Below are 20,349 nucleotides of genomic sequence, written 5' to 3'. Positions count from 1 at the left end.
CCACAACTGTACAGGCAGCGTGTAGGGTCTGTCTCAACGACAAGATTTTACTTAAAAATCCCACCTGCAGTAATTATCCTACATGGTCAGAGTTTTCCTGATAAGACTGTGAACTTCCGTCCCTTCTTCTCTACCTCATTTTCCTGCAGTAAAAAAATTGTGGGTTATTCAAATTGTGGATAAAGCTTGGATCTTTATGTGTTGAATCTTATCAGATTCCTCTTCCCTACTCAGAAAAAGCCCACAAAGCCATGCCTGACTCTGTGTTTTGCTTTCCAGACAGGGGATTGCCCACCCGGCTATAACTGCCCTCTGGGGACTGGATTCCCCTTCTCCTTCCCCTGTATGCCCGGTTTCTTCTGGGATAATTCCAGCTTAGAGGATAAGGATGCTTGCAAAGCGTGTCCAGCCGGGTATTACTGTGACTCTCCTGCCATGTCAGAGCCCAAACCTTGCCCAGCAGTGAGTAGTCCTTTCCTGGTTCTTTAATGGAAGGAGCTGGGATGTGGGGGGTCTATTTAATAGAAGAGCTTTAATTGCTGTATTAAGCTGACTTTGTTTGGCAGGGCTTCTACTGTGTCAAGGGCAGCTCTAAACCCGAGCCCTGCCCGGAGGGTACGTACAGTGACAAGAAGGGGCTGTCTGGGCTCTCGGGGTGCCATGCCTGTGGCCGTGGCTCCTACTGTGCAGCTCCAGGACAGACTGGGCCAAGCGGTCCCTGCGAGGCGGGGTTCTACTGCCAGGGCAGGGCCCTGACTCCAGTAAGTCACGTGGCAAGTTTTTCTCCTTATCTAACCGTGCTCCACTGTGTGTGTGATTTGTTGTTTTTTAGTTTTTTGGGTTTGGTTTTTTTTTTTTCCCTTGTGTTGCTTTTTTATTAACCCAGTGACTTCAAGAGTCACAATTTTATGACTCATGCTCAAGTTTATGGCAGGAGGACCACTCGTGCTGCCCTCAAAGGGAGGGTAACCACGTCATATTTTTTCTTCTCAACGCTAACACCCCCTTAACTAAAAATGTAACTAGGTGAAAAGTTCAGCGGGTGTGAATCACAGTGGGATTGCTAGCGTAAAAAGGTCATCCATATTTATTCTTTTTGTGTTTGCTACGTTTCCCTTAAGTAGGTATCGTCTGTTCTCTGTACAACAGAGTATGTCTCTGTTTTTCTTTATTGCCTTGGGCCCAAATCAGTATGATGCCTAAAATAGTTTAACCCCGTTTATTCCTTTTTTTTTGAATGATGCCTTTTTCAATTTCAGTTGCCCACAGATGGTGTGACAGGAGACGTGTGTCCTGCCGGGGCATACTGCCCTCCTGGCTCTCCCTCACCTCTCCCCTGTCCTCCAGGAACATACAGCAATGTGAGCAGGTTGAGAAGTCTCCATGAGTGCTTGGACTGCCCACCCGGGTGAGTATCATCTTTGGAGAATGTGGCTCGTTTCTGTCCCATTACAAAGGAGTTGTTCAGACCTCAAGTCTGTTGCCACAGCAGCCCATCCCTGCCTTCAGCCTTCTAACAGAGGAGTCCCCTCTGTTCCCAGGGCTCATGCAAATGTGCTGCCTGCGTTCTCCATAGCTACATACCTGTATCAGTAGGTTTACAATAAGGGATTTGAATTGTCTGAGTTGTCCCCCAGCTTTTACTGTTCACTGGCTTCTGTCAAGACTCATTATGTCTGTAGCTCAGGATGGCTTGACCTAGCAGCTCTTGCTTAAACATTCTCATTAATACTAATTGGCTAGTCCCTTTTTATATTATCAGACAGTATAATTCACCACCCTGCTGTATTCCTTTTAACGATGCCAAAATTACACATCTGATTCTTAAGGAAAAGGTCTGGGTTGTGGTGGCTTTCCCCCCTCCATGGGCGTGCACTGAGTATGTGCAGCTTGTTGGGGCAGGTGAGGGACAATCTGACTTTCAGGTGGTCATATCTTCATGCTGGTGTGACAAATGGTGTGTGCAGGATCATCTGGGGATTGGTGGCACAAATCCTGTAATCTTTGTACTTTACTGTGAAGGAGGAGACCAACTGAGATGAAATTGAAAGCTCTGATAAAATCCAAATTCAAAAAATGATGTATCTCTTTTTTTACTTGTTCTTCACTTTCTGTTTACCTAGGAGAAGTAGGCAGGAAAACAGAGCAAGAGACTGCCCTGGAATTCATATTCTGTCCAGAAGCTGGAGGGAATGCCATCGAAGTCCCTTTCTCTATATATATTGTTAGCCCAAAGCTGCAGAGGTTTGAAGAAAACCAACATTTAGATGTTTGTGTGATTTTTATTCAGAAGTATATGCAGATGCCACTCCCTAGTTGTAGAGGGGAGAATTCTCCCCAGGATAAAGCTACCGAATCTGACAGGTTATGGTCTTTAAAAAGCATGTGTTGGAAACAATACATATCCTCTGCAAGGCCTGTAACCAACCAGGAACCATGTCTCTAAGTTTTCAGGTAGACTGCAGGGATTTTTTTTTTTTTTTTGTACTGGGACTGTGCTATCCAGTGACAAAAGGCACTATTGCTAGCCAAGGTTTTTGATTTTCCCCACATAGCCTGTATTGTGATGGGACAAATAACCAAGCTCCTTCAGGACCCTGTGAACCTGGCTACTTCTGTACAGGAGGTGCCAAAAGCGCTCTTCAGCAAGTGGTGATGGAGGGGCATTATTCCTTAGCAGGAGCTTTCAAACCAGAACCGTGTCCTCTTGGCAGCTTCCAGCCTGTAAGTGTGTTAGTATGCACTAATATACTTGTTGGGGTCATTAGAGCCCTTGGAAACTGTAAACTGTGTGAATTCATGAGGTGTTTGTAAGTGGTCAGCTTAGAAAAAGGGGCACATGGGTTTTCTCCTAAGTTAGGTAATCACCCTCTCCTTTGCTTTTACACTGCAACAGAAGAACTCTGTGCAGAACTAAAAAAGATTTGGGTCAGGACATCAGATCCATCAGTCCAGCACTGTTGTCATAACTCATCTGGCAGTTTTTCTTAAGTTTTAACGCATAGTATAAACTTAGAAGTGGGCTGAGAAGGCTTTAGCCTAGCATGGATGAATTAACATGTGCCTCACTGTTCTGTTAGATCAGGGCTGTGCCTGCCGCTGCTTTAGTGGGGCAACGTGCTACTCTGACACCACGGATCTGTTGCATTTGGGCTGCAGTTCATTTGCTTCAGGGTGTTTGTTTGTAGTAGGGAGTCTGGGACTTGGTAGAATGTGGAAAGTTTGTTCATTCACATGGTAAGCAGTGATACCCCACATCTGCCAAGTTCTGTCTGTGTTCCCTCTTTAGAGCCGTGGTCAGTCTCTTTGCAGGGGCTGTCCAGAGGGTACGTTCTGTAATGAGACAGCCCTGGCTGCACCCCGGGATTGTCCCAAAGGACATTTTTGCATGGCTGGGAGTTCTTTGCCTCTCCCGTGTCCAGTGGTAAGAATCAAATATGGACTCGTTTTTCAAGTAGTAATTTTCAGCAGACTTCCAGTCCCTTGGCAAGGAACATTCGCTGGTTCTCTCTCTTTGTGCAGGGAAGTTACACAGATGTAGTCAGGGCAGGTTCGTGCAAGCCCTGCCCAGCAGGCATGTTCTGCAGCATGTCTGGTCTGACGGAGCCAGAAGGGCATTGCCAGCCAGGATATTACTGCCTTCGAGGTTCCAGCACCTCCTCGCCTGTGAGTACCGACTATCTTGCATTCCTTTAGACCTTTTGGCCCTTCAAAGCTTTCATACTCCATATTCGTTTTATTTTCCTCGCTTCAGATGGGGCTTCCATTTGGAGATCTTTGCCCACAAGGACATTATTGCCCTGCTGGCACAACACACCCAAAAGAGATGCCGTGCCCTGCTGGCACCTGGAACGGGCAGAGAGGAGCCCAGGATGCCACTTGGTGCCTGCCTTGTGCCCCTGGGTTTTTCTGCAATATGTCTGGCCAAGATGCTCCCGTAGGACTTTGTGCACAGGGTGAGACAAAGCCCAGAACTTCTTTAGCTACATAGAAATTCCGTTGGTTTTGAATGGGAAACAGGACTCAAATGCTTTCTGCTTTAAGGCTATTACTGCACAGGAAGGACAAAGACTGCAAAGCCAGAGGATGGTACCACTGGAGGTGTCTGTCCTCGAGGCCATTTCTGCCCTGCAGGCTCAGCAGCACCTTCTCCCTGCCCCAGTGGAGAATACAATAATGCAACAGGTCAGGAACTGGATCTTTGTGACTTCAGTGTGGGTTGGAGGGAGATAGGAACACTGATTTTTTTTATGTGTGTGTGTCTGTATCTAAGAATGCCTTGATAGCTGCTGGCTGTTACGAGCATTTGGTATTGGGAGGATTGAATAGAGAAGCTGGTGATGTTTGTTGTGGTGTTTGGGAGCTTTGGTTGTTGTTTTGGCTTGGTGTTGTTGTTGTTGTTGTTGGTGGTGGTGGTGGTGGTGGTGGTTTTGGTTGGGTTTTTTTTCCTGGTGTCACATGGGGAATATATTTCGCCCCCACAGCAGCTCCTGCATTAGGATTGTAGCACTGAAGTGCACAGAGAGCTAGCAAGCAGTTAACCAGATTTCCTCGCTGTTCTGCCTGCCACCTAATGGTGAGCTGCGGAGGATGCTGGCGCTCTGGGGTCGGTGAGGTTGAGAAGGCTCCTGAAAATCAAACGCTCCTGGGAGAGGAGGGTACATGTCTGAAGGCCAGTTACTGCAGGAGGGCTTACAGAATAACTTTATTTTATAGATTTCTGCTCCTTCAAGCGCGCAACCTGGCAGAGGGAAGTTATGCACATGTATTTTTTTTTTCAACTGTATTACTCGCTTCCTTTTACTTCCTGCATTTCATTCACAGGTCAAGACAAATGTTTCCCTTGTCCTGCTGGGTTTCACTGTTCAAAAGGACAAAGACGTCGCTGTCCTCCTGGCTTCTATTGCTCTCAGAAAACTGGAAGAATTTTTACCCCTTGTCCCCCAGGGACTTACAACCCCTCCTATGGAGTCAGCCAGGCTGAGAGGTGTCTGAAGTGCCCTGCAGGTGAGGAAATGTCTGCTCTGATTGTCCGTGTAGGCAAGTGTCCAAGAGGGTCATCTCTCTGTACATCTCTCTTCCTTATCTGCTGATGTGTGTTGCGCCTCTCGGAAATGAAAACATAAAAATACACAGTCAAAGGAGGTGCTTTATCCCACTGGTAAAGTCCCCAAAGGAGCCACAGGGTTTTTTGAGGCTCTGCAGAAGTTTAGTTTACACTCAGGCTTTCCCAGAGGAGTGTGGTCTGAGTTGGAATGTGGTTTTGTCCCAGTTGTGCTGATGCTGAGGGACTGGCTCTCTCAAAGTCTTCCCCTTTGCCTTCCAATCAGTGCACGCACCACAGCAGCTCTCCTGTTATTTCTCCCAATTTACTGATACTCTTTTTCCCTCTGTGGCCTTCCAGGAATGTTCTGTGGAGAATGGGGATTATCCTCTCCAAGTGGTCCCTGCTGGCCAGGATTCTTCTGTACAGCAGGCAGGTATTAAATTTACAGGGCAAAAAGAGAAGTGAAAAAGTAAGCTGGGGGACTGCTCTGAAACAGCAGTCAACTCTACTGTGATCAGCATTCAGATCCATGCTTCCCAATGTGGATGACAGGCCTTTGAACTTCATAGATGCTCCCGATATTGTCATGTAAATAAAATAGCTTCTGTACATAGTGGCCCCTTCAGCAAACAGGCAATCTGGGGTTGAGCGTGGGAGATGGGCATTTGGGAACACTAACTCTTTGTCATGTGTCCTGGTGTCAGCTGGGACAGGGTTAATTTTCTTCCTAGTAGCTGGTACGGTGCTGTGTTTCAGATTCAGTGTGAGAATAACGTTGATAACACACTGATGGTTTAGTTGTTGCTACGCAGCACTTAAGTGAAGAATTCTTCAGTTTCCCATGCTCTGCCAGTGAGCAGGTGCACGAGAAGCTGGGAGGGAGCATGGCCAGGAGAGCTCACCCCAACCAGCCAGAGGGCTATTCCACACCACAGAACGTCATTGCCCAGTCTATAAACTGGGGGGAGTTGGCCAGGAGGGGCCGATGGCTGCTTGGCATTGGTCAGCAGGTGGTGAGCAATTGCATTGAGCATCACTTGTCTGTTCTTGGGTGTTACTTCTCTTGTTGTTATATTCCTTTTCATTACATTATTATTGTATTATTGTTATTTTAGTTATTAAACTGTTCTTGTCTCAAGTTTCACTTTTTTGATTTCTCCTCCCCATCCCTCCGGGAGCAGGGAGGAGTGAGCAAGCAGCTGTGTGGTGCTTGGTTGCTGGCTGGGGTTCAACCACGACATCCTGGTTGCAGCAGTGGGAACTCGTGTGAGCTGTTCTCTTCTGGGTATCAGCTCTCCTGGCCATAGAGTAGAGACTGATGGTACATGCCACAGAAGGATTTTGTGAGCTATAGTTAAAGCTCACGTTCCTGTAGTGGCTTAGAGGTAACTGCATCACGTGTGGCCATTTTCTCCTTCCTCCCTAACATCCCAGCCTTTAGAGCAGTAGGTCTATGGTGAAATAAAGTAAAAAGGCAGATTATCCAGATGCTTCTCTCCTCGATGGTACTTGCTGTTTATTCCATTCCACTGTCGATTTTTTGCTTTGTTGTCATAAGGAACTCAGCTGTTCTCTCAGCCATGGAAATGTTTCTTTAAGGGGGGACAGAGATGCCTATGAATAGCAACCCATGTCATTCAGGATCCCTTCGGTCTGTCTTCCTCATGTAGGAGCAAGTGTCCCAAACCCCAATGGAACCACAAACACGAGCACTAGTGGCCCGTGCCCACCTGGACACTTCTGCCCAGCCGGCACAAGTATCCCACAGCAATGCCCCGTGGGCACTTACTCGGACAGGTAAGCTTCTTGGCTCTGCTGATACTAACTTTTATTTTCCTTTTGGTTTTGGCTTCTCCCTTAGTCCTTCATGCAGCAAAGTGCAGCTCAGTAAGGCTCATTAGACGCATCTTTGCATCAACCATAAAAGCTTTGTGGTTGTTTTCACTTGGCCAGAGGTGTAGGCATCAACCTGCTGGGCTTGCACACTTGCCAACAGAACGCCTGCTTGTGTCCCTCACCAGGCTCTACAGCTGGCAGGACTCCACCTGCACAGTGTGTCCAGCTGGCCACTACTGCAGCTCTGCTGGCCTCACGGCACCCTCGGGACCCTGCTCAGCGGGACACTACTGCCTGCCTGGAGCCTCCTCACCATCGCCAGCTGGTGAGCTGCACTGGGAGAACGTCAGGGTCTTCATCTTCCTGTGTCCAATAATTAGGGGGTTTGGCAACACATAGCTTTAAAAAAAGCCACCTTTTTCCCCAGTATTCCTGTCCCTGCCTTCTCTCAGTCATCCAGGCCCTCTCATTAATTCTGTTTGAGGTAACCCAATGCATACATGACAAGGATGAAGAAGCAGTTGGTCCGCCAATCTGTGTTATCGAATGAGATACTTGCATTGAACGCTGGGGAAGTTATGGGTGCCTGCCTGATTCCCCCTTCTCATTTTACTGTATCTCCAAAATAATAATTGCTAGGGAAGCGTTCCAAGTCCCCAGTTGGTCAGTTCCTTATTCTCTAGAGTTACTGGTATATGTGGAGTGTTTAGAAAGCTGATCTGTTAAATATGGTTTATTCTGGCTTTGCCTGTGAAGCAAGGAGGGAAGCGATATGGTGACGCAGCACTGAATAATTCCAAAGCTGGGATACAGTTGTTATACAGTTACTGTGTTGTGCATCCTCTTGATTTGTCTTCTGACATCCCAGAGAAGACAAGATCTTCATCGGGGGGGGTGAGCTCCTTCTGTTGGCATTGTCCTGCCCTCAGCAGCTCCCTTTATTGGCCATATCTCTCCTACTTTCTGTGTTCTAGGTATGTGGGAGAAAGGAGGCCCTTGTCCTGTGAGCCACTTCTGCCCAGAAGGAAGCAGCTTTCCCTTACCCTGCCTTGCAGGGACTTACAACAACCTCACCAGACAAGCTGCGTGCTTCCCTTGTGCTGCTGGCTACTACTGCCCAGAAAATACCACCAGCTACAGTATGAATCCTTGCCCAGCTGGCTTTTACTGCCCCAAAGGTGAGACAGGCCCAGGGGACAATGGCCAGGCTGAAACATCCTCCTTAAAGGCAAGAAATGATCTCTGTATCTAAGTGTCAGTCTGGTTCTTTACAGGAAAAAAAACCAAACAAACAAAAAACCAAAACCACAGGCTTTTAAACCATAGATATGGCTGTTGCCTAACCCCCTCACAGGCAAGCTAAGCGATGCCCAGAGACTGTCTTGGCCATGAAGGCCAAGCTGTGCTCCGTGATCAGCAATGAGACACAGGCAAAGATGACATGAAGTAAGACAGCAGGGTTACTCGCCAAGATAGTACTTACAGTCCATGATAAATTCTTGCTCTCTTCATTCCAAAGGAACCAGGTTTGCCACTGAATTTCCCTGTCCCCGGGGCTACTATAACCCTGAGCCCATGACCCAGAGCTTGGATAGCTGCTTGCCCTGTCCGCCTGGGCACTACTGCGGGAAGGAGAACTTGACTGCTGCCTCGGGCAAGTGTGATGCCGGTGAGTCTGGTTTTCAGTCTGTTTGCTTGATTCACTTGCCAAACTGTAGGCGTGTAGTACGTCTGAAGACACCCTGGGCATCCACCTGACTTCCATCTGCTGGTTCGGATGGACACAGGCTTTATGTGGGATGTAGCTGGGAGCCACAAGTGGTTGTCTCTGCATCTGCCACTCTGAACCTGCTTAGGCAGCTGAATTGAGCCCTGTCACCATAAAGTGAAATTACTGAATTTAAGGTTGCAGGATCTCTTATCATCTTTGCTGACGTGGTATTATATAGAAGCCTCATTCCATGTACTATTGCATGGAAAATTATGCCACGGTGGTGTTAAACTTGGGTGGTATTAGCCTGATCACTATTCTGAGTGCTTATGGTTGCACCGTGCATGTATGTGCAAAGCCATCCCACCTCGTTTATTCATGATAATTTCTGGGACTCTTGTCATTGCTAGAGCTTCTCAGTCATGTTTTCTGTTCTCAGGCTGGTTTTGCATCTCAGCTGCTTGGACCTCACGGCCTTTTGATCTGGATAATTACACCAGTGCTAACTGCCTCTGTCCAGCCACTGCCACTGGAGGGAAGTGCATAGCAGGTTTCTATTGCCCCGAAGGAAGCCCTGAGCCTCTTCCTTGCCCTCCGGGGTTTTACTGCAATGCCTCAGGTTAGTGTCTTTGGAGAATAGGAGTGACCTGTTTTGAGGAGAGTTAAAATAAAGGCACTATGTGGGCAAAGAAATGTTTGCTATTCAAGAACTTGTTAGAGAACTCTAAAGCTAAGTTCTGCTTCTGATGATGAACCTGACTTTGTCCAGGATTTGCTGTGTGACCTCGAGCAAAGTCGCTTTGCCTCTGTGGCCATGTTCCCATCTTCAGAGGACCAGTGTGAACATGGGTTCATAGGCACAGAGGATCAGGGGCTCTTGTCAGACTCCCCTGTAGTCTCTGCATCTGCAGAGCCTGCACATGCTGGGATGCTAACTGATGCTTCATTTTCTCCCACTCTTTTTCTGTCCTCTCAGTATTCTTGCAGTGTGTTAAATTGGAGCTGCTTTTATCGTGATACTTCGGTAGAGCTGTAACTGCTTGCAAGATGCCTTTGGTGCCTCCCTAGACCAGCATAGAACTGGGCTCAGGTTATTACTTTGCAGTGTTTGCCCAGAAGGAGTGGTTGTTTTTCCCGCTTTTCTCCCTTTCTCTTAGAGCTCTGAGTGCCATTATGCTCAATGTCTTCCAGGTCTGTCTGTCCCCAGTGGGGAGTGTACTGCTGGGTTTTACTGTACAGGGGAAGCAGCTCTCCCTAAACCAACAGATGATGTGACTGGGAATATCTGCCCCATGGGGACTTACTGCAGTAAGTATCCAGCATCAGTCCAGACTAAAAATTTCATGTCTCATAATATCTGAAATAATGTAAATCTCATGTTAATATCTGAAACACTGATGGGTGATTTTGAGAGCAAGGTGGTGGCCAGCTAGCTAGGGCCTCATCAGAGTGCCCAAAGTCCCAGATTTTTTTCCCTAGTTCTTCTCCTGGCCTGTTCTTTGAAAGTGGTGACATATTTATATCAATGCCTAAGCTTGTCTGTTTTTAGAATGTAATTAGCTTCACCTCTGTTCCCTTCAGTAAAATGAACCTAATAATGTCTGTCCTCTTCCTTGCAGCAGTTTGATCTATGAGTGAAAAGTAAGACTTTGCTGATAACTGTTTCCATGCTGCCATGTACTCATCCAACCCCTGAATGCTCATTTACTCTTCCATTGTTCATTTTTCTCTGTCTTGCTTCATGTCCTCCCAGCTGCAGCATCAGCAGTACCCAAGCTCTGCCCAGCTGGCACCTTTTCCAGCCTCCTAGGGAGGAGAACGCTCTCTGAGTGCCAGCCTTGCCCCTCTGGCTTCTATTGCGAGGTGCCTGGCCTCAGTGTCCCAACTGGAGAGTGCTGGGAAGGTAAATTGAGAATTAAATCATGCTGCAAAATGTCTCTGGGGACATGCTCAAAGGACTCTGTGTGTGTGTATTGGACAAGTTCAAAATAAATGTCTTTCTGAAAGTCGCTGGTTTAGAGTAGAAAGGCCAAAGGTGGAAAAACCATTCCCCTGCTGGGAGATCTGACAGGAGTCAGAGGTGCTGTAGACTGGACAGGCATCTAGAAAATAGGAGTGACGGTCACAGTATCCAAATGTTATTCAGTGCATGCCTCACACAAGAAATGCCTGCCCCTTTTGTGACTCTTGAGCCTTCCTGTGGTTGAAAATTTATAGAGACTTGCTGCCTACCTTAGTGATTTCCTTATCCTGACTGGAGAAGAGCAATTTCTATTTCTGAGTGAAAAGGCCATTTAGAGGTTAAAGTAATGCTCATGTGAAAGCAGAACTGATAATGTTTGTGTATTCTGAACAGTTAAAATATTGGCAAGGGACAGCTCTGCGTTCAGTGGGAAAACGATGCGTGAAGGGTTTCAGTAACTGGAAGGAAACAGAGATCAGTGCCTTGTCCCTGTTTTTCTCTGCCACCTCTAAGTTTTGCCCTGTGTTCTGGGGACCACTGGGTGGTAAATTTGCTTCGAAATAGTGCAGCACATGGAAAGCTTTGGTGTGCCTTTGTCCCAGCAGCAGTGTGATTCAGATCAATCGTAATTTAAGGTCAGCAGTGTAAGGAATTTAAAGTCAGTCTATTTATCCAGTGGCCAGTGAGCTGCTTTGGAGAATCTGTTTTTTTCTAATGAGCAGCCCCTCACTAGCTGGTATCTCTCGGTGACTAATTTAGCTTTCTTTCCTCTCTTTTCACTGCAGGCTATTACTGTGACAGCCAACAAGGGCCAGTGATTGACTTTACCCTTTACCCATGCCCACAAGGTTTTTACTGCCCACCAGGGACAAACAGGAGCACTCAGTACAGCTGCCCTGCAGGAACCTTTGGACCAAGGCAAAAACTGAAAACTATTAAGGAATGTCAAAGATGCCCACCAGGAAAATACTGTGAATTCTCTGGACTTGCTGCCCCAACAGGTATGTTCTATTATTCTGAGCATATTCGGGGCTGCTAGAGAGTCTTGTCAGTGACTGATGGTTAGTGCCAGGAACCGGAGTCAGGACTCTCGGGTTCTGATCTCAGCTAAGGCGATCTGTACCATTTTACTTGTCAAGAACTTTCTGAGAAAGAAAAAGATTCTTTTTTTCAAAGCGAGAAGGGAGAGGAGGGCTGCAGAAACTAGAATTCTATGTATGATATCTCATCAAAAAAATCCAGTGGGGAGTTTTCCAGTGTTAAACCTGTCTGGCATCCTTTTGAGAATTAGTTTGGTTTTTTCAGCTTAGTTCCCGAGGAACTAATCCTTTGACGTAATTGATGCACATGTGATTCAGCTTAGCAGAGAAAGAGGGCAAAATACCCAGCAATGGCATCTCTCCACGTTGTGGGTTTTTTTTTTCAAGGTGTTTTTTTCACAGCAGCACTGATGATTTTTGCATTGCTCCTTGTCCTGTACACATAAAGTCCCTAATTCAGCAAAGTGCTTTATTAAAATCCTTAATGCTTCAGGCTTTGCTTAAGGATGTGTTGAGTATGTACCTAAAGAGAAATGCTGAAGTACTTGGTGAAATATGCAGGCAGGGCTTAGTCTGAGCTAAGTAAAGTGCTTCCTTATCTAGGAACTGTCAGTCTGGCAGCTGCTACCAGTTCTGCCCTCCTTAGTTAAAAGCAGCTCCTCTGCTTGATGATCACTAATTTGTAGACTGGCAGTGGCTCTGCATGATGGCATGGCAAATGACTGTATTTCAGTCTGTACTCTGAAATTTGCATTTATGTGCATATTATTTCAATACATTTATGTATTTTGTATATGATACTCTGTTTTCTAGGAGACTGTGCTGAGGGATTTTGGTGCAAAAGTGGTGCCCGAGTAAGAAACCCCCAAGATGGAGAATCAGGACTTCCTTGTCCTCCTGGTCATTACTGTCCTGAAGGTAGGGTGCTTTGCATAATTTTTCTTAATTCATAGAGGTGGCGTTTCCTCACACTGGTGCAATTGATTTTGCCAGGTGCCCCACTTCCATTGCAGTGCCCTCCGGGCACATGGTCTGGCAGTGAAGGCAGTGGGAGTTTGCAGGAATGCCAGCCTTGCCCTGGGGGATATTATTGCAATAGCTCTGGCCAGAGGGCCCCCTCCGGGCACTGCAGCGCAGGGTAAGTAGAAGAGCAAATGCATTTATGTGCTCTGTGTAAGGAGAGGTGCTCTACAAGGGGTCCTGTTCACACTCTTGAAATAAAGAGAGGATGTTCCTGTATTCTCGGCTGCAGGTACTACTGTGTCACTAGGGCCCAGACCCCGACGCCCACTGATGGCCTGTCAGGAGCTCCGTGTCCAGTCGGTCACTTTTGTCCTCTTGGATCCAGGAGTCCAGCACCGTGCCCCCCCAGCTCCTACTCACCACACATCCGTGGAGAGAAGTGCCATGCTTGCCCAGAGGGCGACTACTGTGTCCCTGGCAAGAAGCCACAACCCTGTCCCCTGGGTGAGTTAGGGTCACATTTCAGTGCCGGGTTTGCTTTTCATTTTTCAAAAACTGCCGATTCTGATCTGTTTGCTCTTTTCCAGGGTATTTTTGTCCCAAGGGCACAGCTCTTCCAACTGCTTGTCCGGCAGGGTCCTACAACCCTTCGCAAAGGCAAGCCAGCTGCCTGCCCTGTCCTGAAGGGTAAGAGCGAGACAGTGAGCTCAGCTTTGTAGGTATCAGTGAGGGACTACTGGAAATAATTGTTTATCCAGTCATCATGGAACAGCACGCGGAGGGAAGATTACTTATTTTACCACTGAAAAGCACTTGTCTCTGACAGAGCAACTACAGAGATTCGTTTAGGAACACTGTAGTTGATTTATGGGACCAGGCATAGTCTAAAACCCAGATACAACTACGCTGGAAGGGAATTTAGATCAGAAGACTATTCTGAGCAAGGAAACCACTGACACTGTAAACTTTTTTCATGTTTGAAGTAATAGCTGGTTCCTTTGGTAACAGGCTGGCAGAGGCTTGTTGAAGGGGAAGGAGTTCTTGTATATTCACCTGATGCTGAGTCTGGCTTTTCCTTGGGGGATTCATCTCCAATTACTGACTGGATTTGACCTTGATTAACTTTTACAAGTTGATGAATCACAGCCTGGATGTGTTATGACTCAAGATAAGAAAATTATGTCTCTGTGGCTTTTGCAATTATGCGATCAATTTGGCATATGAGGAAACAACTAAAATGTAGTAATATGCATAAGCAGGTCTCTTGTGGTCAGTACAGCACAGTGCAGCAGCCACGTTAGATTGGCTAGTCCCATCATTAAGTGGATAGAATATTGCTAGAAATTTTCTTTCTTTTTCCTTCTTCCTTTTTTTTAAATCTTTCTTTGAACCAGGTTCTTCTGCCCCAAAAATTCCTCTTCCTTTTTGGAGAATGAATGTTCAGCTGGCCACTACTGCCCTACTGGTACTGCTTCTGCGACTCAGTTCCCATGTCCAAAGGGGACTTACAACCCACAGACTGGAAGCAGCCTGATGTCTCACTGCACCCCCTGTGACCCAGGTAAAGAGCAAATAAGTGTATCTCGGCATGGTGACAGGAGAGAGTGTGTGAAAACGTGTATTGAATGGTCTTGAGCTTCTGCGGTTGAGTGGATGAATTGTGTAAGTATGTGGCTTGTTCTCTGAAGTAGCTTTCTGCTTTTTTTTTCTCCCAGTACTAATGGCATTGTGTTGCTTTCTCAGGGCACTACTGTGCACTTGCAGGGCAGTCGCGTGTCACAGGACCCTGTTTGGCTGGGTTCTACTGCAGGGGGGCTGTTTCTACTCCAACACCTACAGATGGTCTTCTGGGGAACACATGCCCGAAGGGAACTTACTGTTCTACCGGCTCTGCCTTTCCACAGCCGTGTCCTCCTGGTCATTACAGCAACTCAACTGGGAATACTGGCGTTGAGGACTGTCTCCTGTGTGATGCAGGTAGAGCACTGAAAGAAAGGACTAATGAGATTCTAACCAGACATCAGCATTTCTAGGGCTCTGAGAAACTCTCTGGTTCTAGAGTAGGCAGTCACGAACAACTGCTCTCTTGGAGACAGATGTTAAGCAGTGCATAGAGAGACTAAATCTGCCCCTTTTCCACATAAGAGGGTACTCACAGTGAGGTGTGAACTTCAGAGCTGTGAGCTGCCCTTCCCACCTTTTCTCTAGGTGCTTTCATCCCTAGAGATGGTATGAGGAGTGCTGTCTGTTCAGGCACATAAGCTCTGTGCTTGCAGCTATTCCCAGTGAAAACATCTCCAGGAGAATAGATGTGGGTGACATTAAACATGATGCTTCAGTCATTATTTCCTCATTACATATTAGCTGTTGTCTGCCTTGTGACCAATAACAATCAATATCGTTATGGTCTTTTTGTGATCCCTCTTAATTCCAGGATATTTCTGCAACGGGGCTGGACTTTTGTCTCCGACTGGATTATGTGAGGCTGGATTTTACTGTAGTGGAGGACCCATTTCTCCTAAACCTCCCAGGGTAAGTTGTGCTTGTGGTGTAAATAGTGTAAAATGTCTTATCTGACGTAAGGTCACCTTAGTTCTTTTGCGCCAGGTTAAACTCTCGCTTGCTACATTATCACCTGTATTAGATACATCTGGTTTATTGAGAGTGAAAGGGGCAAGAGATAGCAAAATACACCTGGCCTTCTTTTGGCTTTTACATATAAAATCTGACCAAAAATAGTTCTGTCTTTGTATATTGATGTGCAAAGCAGAGTGGGATGCCACATCAGATTAAAATTAGAGTTTAGGAATGCATGAGTTTGATTAGAATGCTGCATCTGTCAGCCCTCCTCCTAGGCAAAACAGAGTAAGAATTTCTAAAGGTGGTAAGACACTGGTTTTATGCCACGGCTCTCTACGGACTACGAATGAAGAAAGGGTGGTGCCATCTTCCAGTGGGATTTGTTATGGGCAGATTTCTGATCCCTTATTTTGGAAAAGGGTCGGTGTGCAGCCTTAAAGACTGAGGCGTGAGCACAGCATTTCATACTACATGCTAATTCTCTTCACCGCTAGAATCTGACGCAGATCTTTTTACAAGGCCACCCTTTGAGTTTGTAGACTCTTATAACTATGATGTTTTTCTTCAGACAACTGTCAGTGGAGGGCCATGTCCACCTGGACATTACTGTGTGGCGGGGAGCAGCAGCGCCCAGCCGTGCCCTGCAGGGAGTTACAGCCCATCCTGGAGTATGAGGCAGTGCTTGGCGTGCCCAGAGGGCTTCTACTGCACCTCCGCCTCCTCAAACTACACCGATTGCCCTGCAGGTGGGTCTGACTGCACCTACCCACTCCTGCTGGGAAATTTTATTTAAGGGATTAGCAGAGGCCCCTACAGCTATTCGGAGTAGATTTGTCATTGGTCTGGGTTGCATGAGGCACAAATCTCTTCCACCGGACAGATCAATGACTTTGGTCAAAGCACTTAAGTTCTTTGGGATTCAGTTCCTGTCTGAACGTGGAAAATGGTAAAGGGAGGAGTTCCAACAGTAGACCTTTATCACACGCTTTGAGACCCTTCCATTAAAAAACTACATGCTGTTAAAACTATTGCTAATCCTCAGCCCTGACCAGCTTTGTTTTATGCAGCAAATGTGACGTAGCTGTCACAGAGTAGTGATAAATAGCAGGATGAGCCCACCATCATAGCTTGGGCTCCTTCACAGAAAGAGATGAAGAGAATGCTATGTGTGCAGGCTGGAGATTCTTCCTAGGCTATTATCACTGTGTGCTAACCTTTATGAAGCTTGTCTTTTCTTTCCTAGGTCATTATTGTCCCCAGAATACAGAATTTGCCACGCAGTATCCTTGTCCCCCTGGAACCTACAGTGAAGCTTTAAATATCTGGGATGCTTCCAAGTGCCAGCTGTGTCCTCCTGGAAGGGTCTGTTCCAAGCCAGGCCTAGCAAGACCAGATGGACTGTGCATGCCTGGATGGTTTTGTCCACCTGGATCCACGTCAAGCAAACCAGTGTTTCCTGGAAATTACTCTGGTACGAAGGGGAACAATGAAGCGTGGTGATGATGATTATTGAGCAGGTGGTATTACAGAGTCTCCTAAAGGAGCCAGCCAGGTTCAGGATAGCTTACTTGTCCTTTTTCCTTTTTTTTTAATTCAGTGCTCTATGTCTGATCTTCATGAGTTCTTTAGGTAAGATAGAGTGCTTGCAGTTCTTGTGTTTCAACTCAGTCTGTGTCTTTTCTATTAGCAGGCATGGCAGCTCCAGCTTCTGGATCTGTTGGGTTGTGCCAGGCAGGAACCTTTTGTCCCGCTGGTTCGTTTCTTCCTCTTCCCTGCACTCCAGGTAAGACTTCCTGCACAAGTTATTTTGGGTTGGGTTTGGGGATTTTGTACACAGGTACTCTTCTCTCTTTTGCCAAGATGAGTAGGCAATCCCAGTCTTGTGCTGCGGCTGGTTCTGGTGTCTCTTACATGACAGCCTAGCCTCTGCCCCCTGCATCAGGTTCGTACTGTGCAACTGCAGAGCTGGCAGCTCCGTCGGGTCCCTGCGAGGCTGGCTTCTACTGCACGGGGGGCTCCACGCTCCCAAACCCCATGGATGGAGCAGTGGGAGACATTTGTCCTCGAGGCCACTTTTGTCCTGCAGGGAGTTCTTCTCCATCTCCATGTCCCCCAGGTAGGTTTGGCAGCTGCTGCACGCTGTCATTTCTCTTCCCGGTGAGCTGCTGAGCTTGTCTCAGTGTGTGCCGTTGTTCCGCAGCCCCTTGTCACTTCATGCTGAAGTGTGCCTTGATGTTCCCCAAAGGACAGCTGCTGTCTGCACGAAAGCTTAGCCTCTAATCCAGTGTTGTCGTATTGGAAACATCAGTTCTAAATGTGCATTCAGACAGTAATTGAAAAACTGCCCCTGGAGCCTCGGTCTGTGGCCTGCATGCTGCTGTGCCGCTGCGGGGGGATGCTCTTGGCTGAGCCCTCCTGAAGGAGACGTTGCACAGCCAAGCACATATAGGAGCCTCTGCCACCCTCCCTGCACAGGGCTGTTCTTTAACATCACCCTTAATGAGACAAAGGATTAAGTTGAATGAGAGAAACTGTGGAATACTTGTTTCTTTCCTGGGTTAAAGCTGGAATTACATTAAGCAAGTGATTGTACCACTTAGTCCAGACCAGAAATGAATTGGGAATTCACCTCAGCCAGCACTCAGGACCCATCTCTCGCAGACCCCTCCTACAGGAAGATGGTCACCTACCCTCCATCGGGAGTGCTGGGGACTGTGCTCCCTTTGAATTTCTTCCAACCAGCATCCTTTTGGCATCTTCTGCAAGAGGTAGCCAGGGCTAGTGTAGCTAGAAAGCTGCTGCATGAGCAGCTTGTGCTTCTCTCCACAGTCACTTCCAGCAGAGTCTAGGATCATGTCAGAATGTGCTTTTGGTGGCTTTTTATTTTCAGGCTCCTTTTTGGCTCATCGTGGTGGCCAATCAGCACAGGATTGCCAGTCCTGCGTCCCAGGGTGGTTCTGCTCTCAGCATGGTCAGAAGTCCCCGGAGGGCTTGTGTAAAGAAGGATGGTTTTGTCCAGAGGGCTCTGTGTCAGGCCAGCATTCAGGTAGGATATCTTTAGGGTCATTCTTTACTTACAGGAGTTGCAGTGGTGAGATCTTAAAAATCTGACTTCACTTACAGTTTCAAGTTATGTTTAGAAATGGCTAGATTAAAAAAATGTTTTTCAGAAATTAATTCAAATAACACAGGTTAAGTAGGGAGTAATTGTGCGTAAATATAGTAGAAAAAATAAGGGATCTTACCAAGGCAAAAAACAAGCTGGAAAAATATCCCAAGAAGAGTTTATTCCTTGTGATATTTTAACCTTTGTTAGAAAGAGCTAGTACTCAATTGTCTGGTCTCCCTTTCATAAAGGTGATGTAGGAATAAGCATAAATTAAATCCTGACATTTTAGAAACATGCAGGTGGCTGTAGGGATTAGTGTAAATGAAATCCTGAGGTGTTAGAAACACGCAGGTGGCTCCTTTGAAAGAGGAGAAGCAGAAAAAGGAAGCAGAGATGCTGCAGCCCCGTCCGCTTTCTGAAGGCCGTTAAGGGCGATCTGCATGGCTGCTCCCCTGCTTCAGTGGGACGTGGGGCTGGTCTTCAGAGTGCTCTGCATGGGCCTCCGCTGCTCCAATCTGTGTTTAGCAATGCTCTTAACAAAACCAGGGGTTTTTTTTTTTGTTCTTTATAAAGCTTTTATCTTATTAAATCTTCCAGTTCGAGGTTCGTGGTGATGCTTCCTCTGATGGCACCGTACAGCTGTTCAGGACATCAGCAGAGCAGTGATGTTAGAAGTGTTATTTCTTTTTTTTTGCTCCTAGACTGTTTGTGTCCTGTGGGTCACTATTGCCCCACTGGCAGCCCAGAGCCCATACCCTGCCCCTCTGGAAAATATCAGGACCAGGCTGGTAAAAGCCAGTGTGAAACATGCCCAGCAGGAATGTAAGTGAAATGGATTCGTTCCTCTTGATGCTTTTTGTAGGAATTAGTGTGTATTTCCCTCTGCCTTATGCTGCTCTGTGTGAGTATCTGATACACGAGGCTGGTTTCCTTGTTTCTGTTTTCATATTCTCTTTCCCTTTATTGTGTCACTCTCTGTACCAAAACCTGTGTATGTATGTAGAAAATCTGTCCTGGTAGGTCTGTCTGCTGGGATGGACACAATGATCCTGACAGGTTGCATCTTGGCTCTCCATTTGTTTCCTTTCAAGTAATTTCCTTTCTTTTATTGTGCAGTCTTAGGCTGTCACTGTTGGGGAGTAAAAGTTTCTTCGTCTCTGGCAGAACAGAGGGAGAGCATGGGCTGAGACAAGACTTGCGTTTTTGTTTTTGTTTTGTTTTTTGTTTTGTAGGTTCTGTGCCCTAAAAATTTACCCAGATGATCTCCAAGAGAACTTTTCACGTGGTGTGGTCAAACCAGTAGAATGTCCAGCGGGATTTTACTGCCCATCAGGAACAAAGGCTGCTGATCAGTACCCGTGCCCAGAGGGCACCTACAGCAACCAGGCTGGGCTGGGAACTCCCAGGCAATGCAAGCCTTGTCCTGGAGGCATGTTTTGTGCCGGTGCAGGTAGGAATCACGTGTGGATTAAGTAAAATCCTGGGCTGTTTATCATCTAGAGAGTAAAAATTCCCACTAATGGCTGTTCCGCACGCAGTTCACATAACTTTTAAGCAGCGTTGGTAGTGATTTCTGGGACCCCTTGAGTAGAGATTCTTTGTGATAATCTAAAAGATTTTTTTACAAACTATTTTTTGTGAGTTTAATTAAAGAGGTAGATTCACGTGGTTTTTTTTAGCAAAGATTATGAAACCAAAAGCCAAGCAGCTCAGGTTCCAGGCCTCATTCATTCTTGGTTGTCTCTTAGTGGAAAGACCGGTACTGATCAGCCCTTTCTGTAAAGGTGATCTAGAAGGTGGTTTAGGCCTTTAGTTATCTGGTTGTGTATGTAAATATGGAGACTGGAGACTGCAGATAGAGCTTTTAAGTAACAGCTAGTCTCTGGCCAGTAGACCGAAATCATTGTGATGACACGGCTTGTCTGCTTTGTTTAGTCTGGAAGCTGTGATTTATGTAATGCCACTGGATTATTTGACTTTACGCTCATTTTCTTTAGGACTCTCGTCCCCAAGTGGTCCTTGTTTGCCTGGGTACTACTGCGCTTCAAAGGCACGTATACCCAATCCTGTTAACGACGAGACGGGCAGTGTTTGCCCAGC

The 20,349-nt window shown here is 46.7% G+C and overlaps 1 protein-coding gene and 1 long non-coding RNA gene across 2 annotated transcripts; both read left to right on the top strand.

Annotated features, from left to right (window-relative positions):
• Positions 1–14,372: 14,372 nt before the first annotated feature.
• Positions 14,373–17,420, top strand: LOC141970581 (uncharacterized). Its single transcript, XM_074927197.1, has 7 exons — positions 14,373–14,537; positions 14,995–15,092; positions 15,709–15,886; positions 16,384–16,611; positions 16,831–16,923; positions 17,083–17,256; positions 17,341–17,420. The coding sequence occupies exons 3-7, from the start codon at positions 15,811–15,813 to the stop codon at positions 17,418–17,420; spliced, it is 651 nt and encodes a 216-aa protein (XP_074783298.1). The 5' UTR covers positions 14,373–14,537; positions 14,995–15,092; positions 15,709–15,810.
• A 1,539-nt stretch (positions 17,421–18,959) lies between these two features.
• On the top strand, positions 18,960–20,326 carry LOC141970764 (uncharacterized). Its single transcript, XR_012635222.1, has 3 exons — positions 18,960–19,071; positions 19,482–19,699; positions 20,247–20,326. It is a non-coding gene; the product is annotated as an uncharacterized LOC141970764 (long non-coding RNA).
• Positions 20,327–20,349: the final 23 nt, after the last annotated feature.

The sequence above is a fragment of the Athene noctua genome, chromosome 26 (assembly GCF_965140245.1).
Source record: "Athene noctua chromosome 26, bAthNoc1.hap1.1, whole genome shotgun sequence".
Classification (NCBI taxonomy): Eukaryota; Metazoa; Chordata; class Aves; order Strigiformes; family Strigidae; genus Athene; species Athene noctua.
Note: the sequence above shows the minus strand (reverse complement) of the source record. Positions and strands in the feature narration are given on the sequence as shown.

Excerpts from the sequence above, each read along its gene's own strand:
- LOC141970581 (XM_074927197.1), top strand. The coding sequence starts at position 15,811 with ATGAGGCAGTGCTTGGCGTGCCCAGAGGGCTTCTACTGCACCTCCGCC. Across the intron at positions 16,612-16,830 it reads GTTTCCTGGAAATTACTCTG|GCATGGCAGCTCCAGCTTCT; the intron begins GTACGAAGGGGA and ends TTCTATTAGCAG. Across the intron at positions 17,257-17,340 it reads TCCATCTCCATGTCCCCCAG|CCCCTTGTCACTTCATGCTG; the intron begins GTAGGTTTGGCA and ends GTTGTTCCGCAG.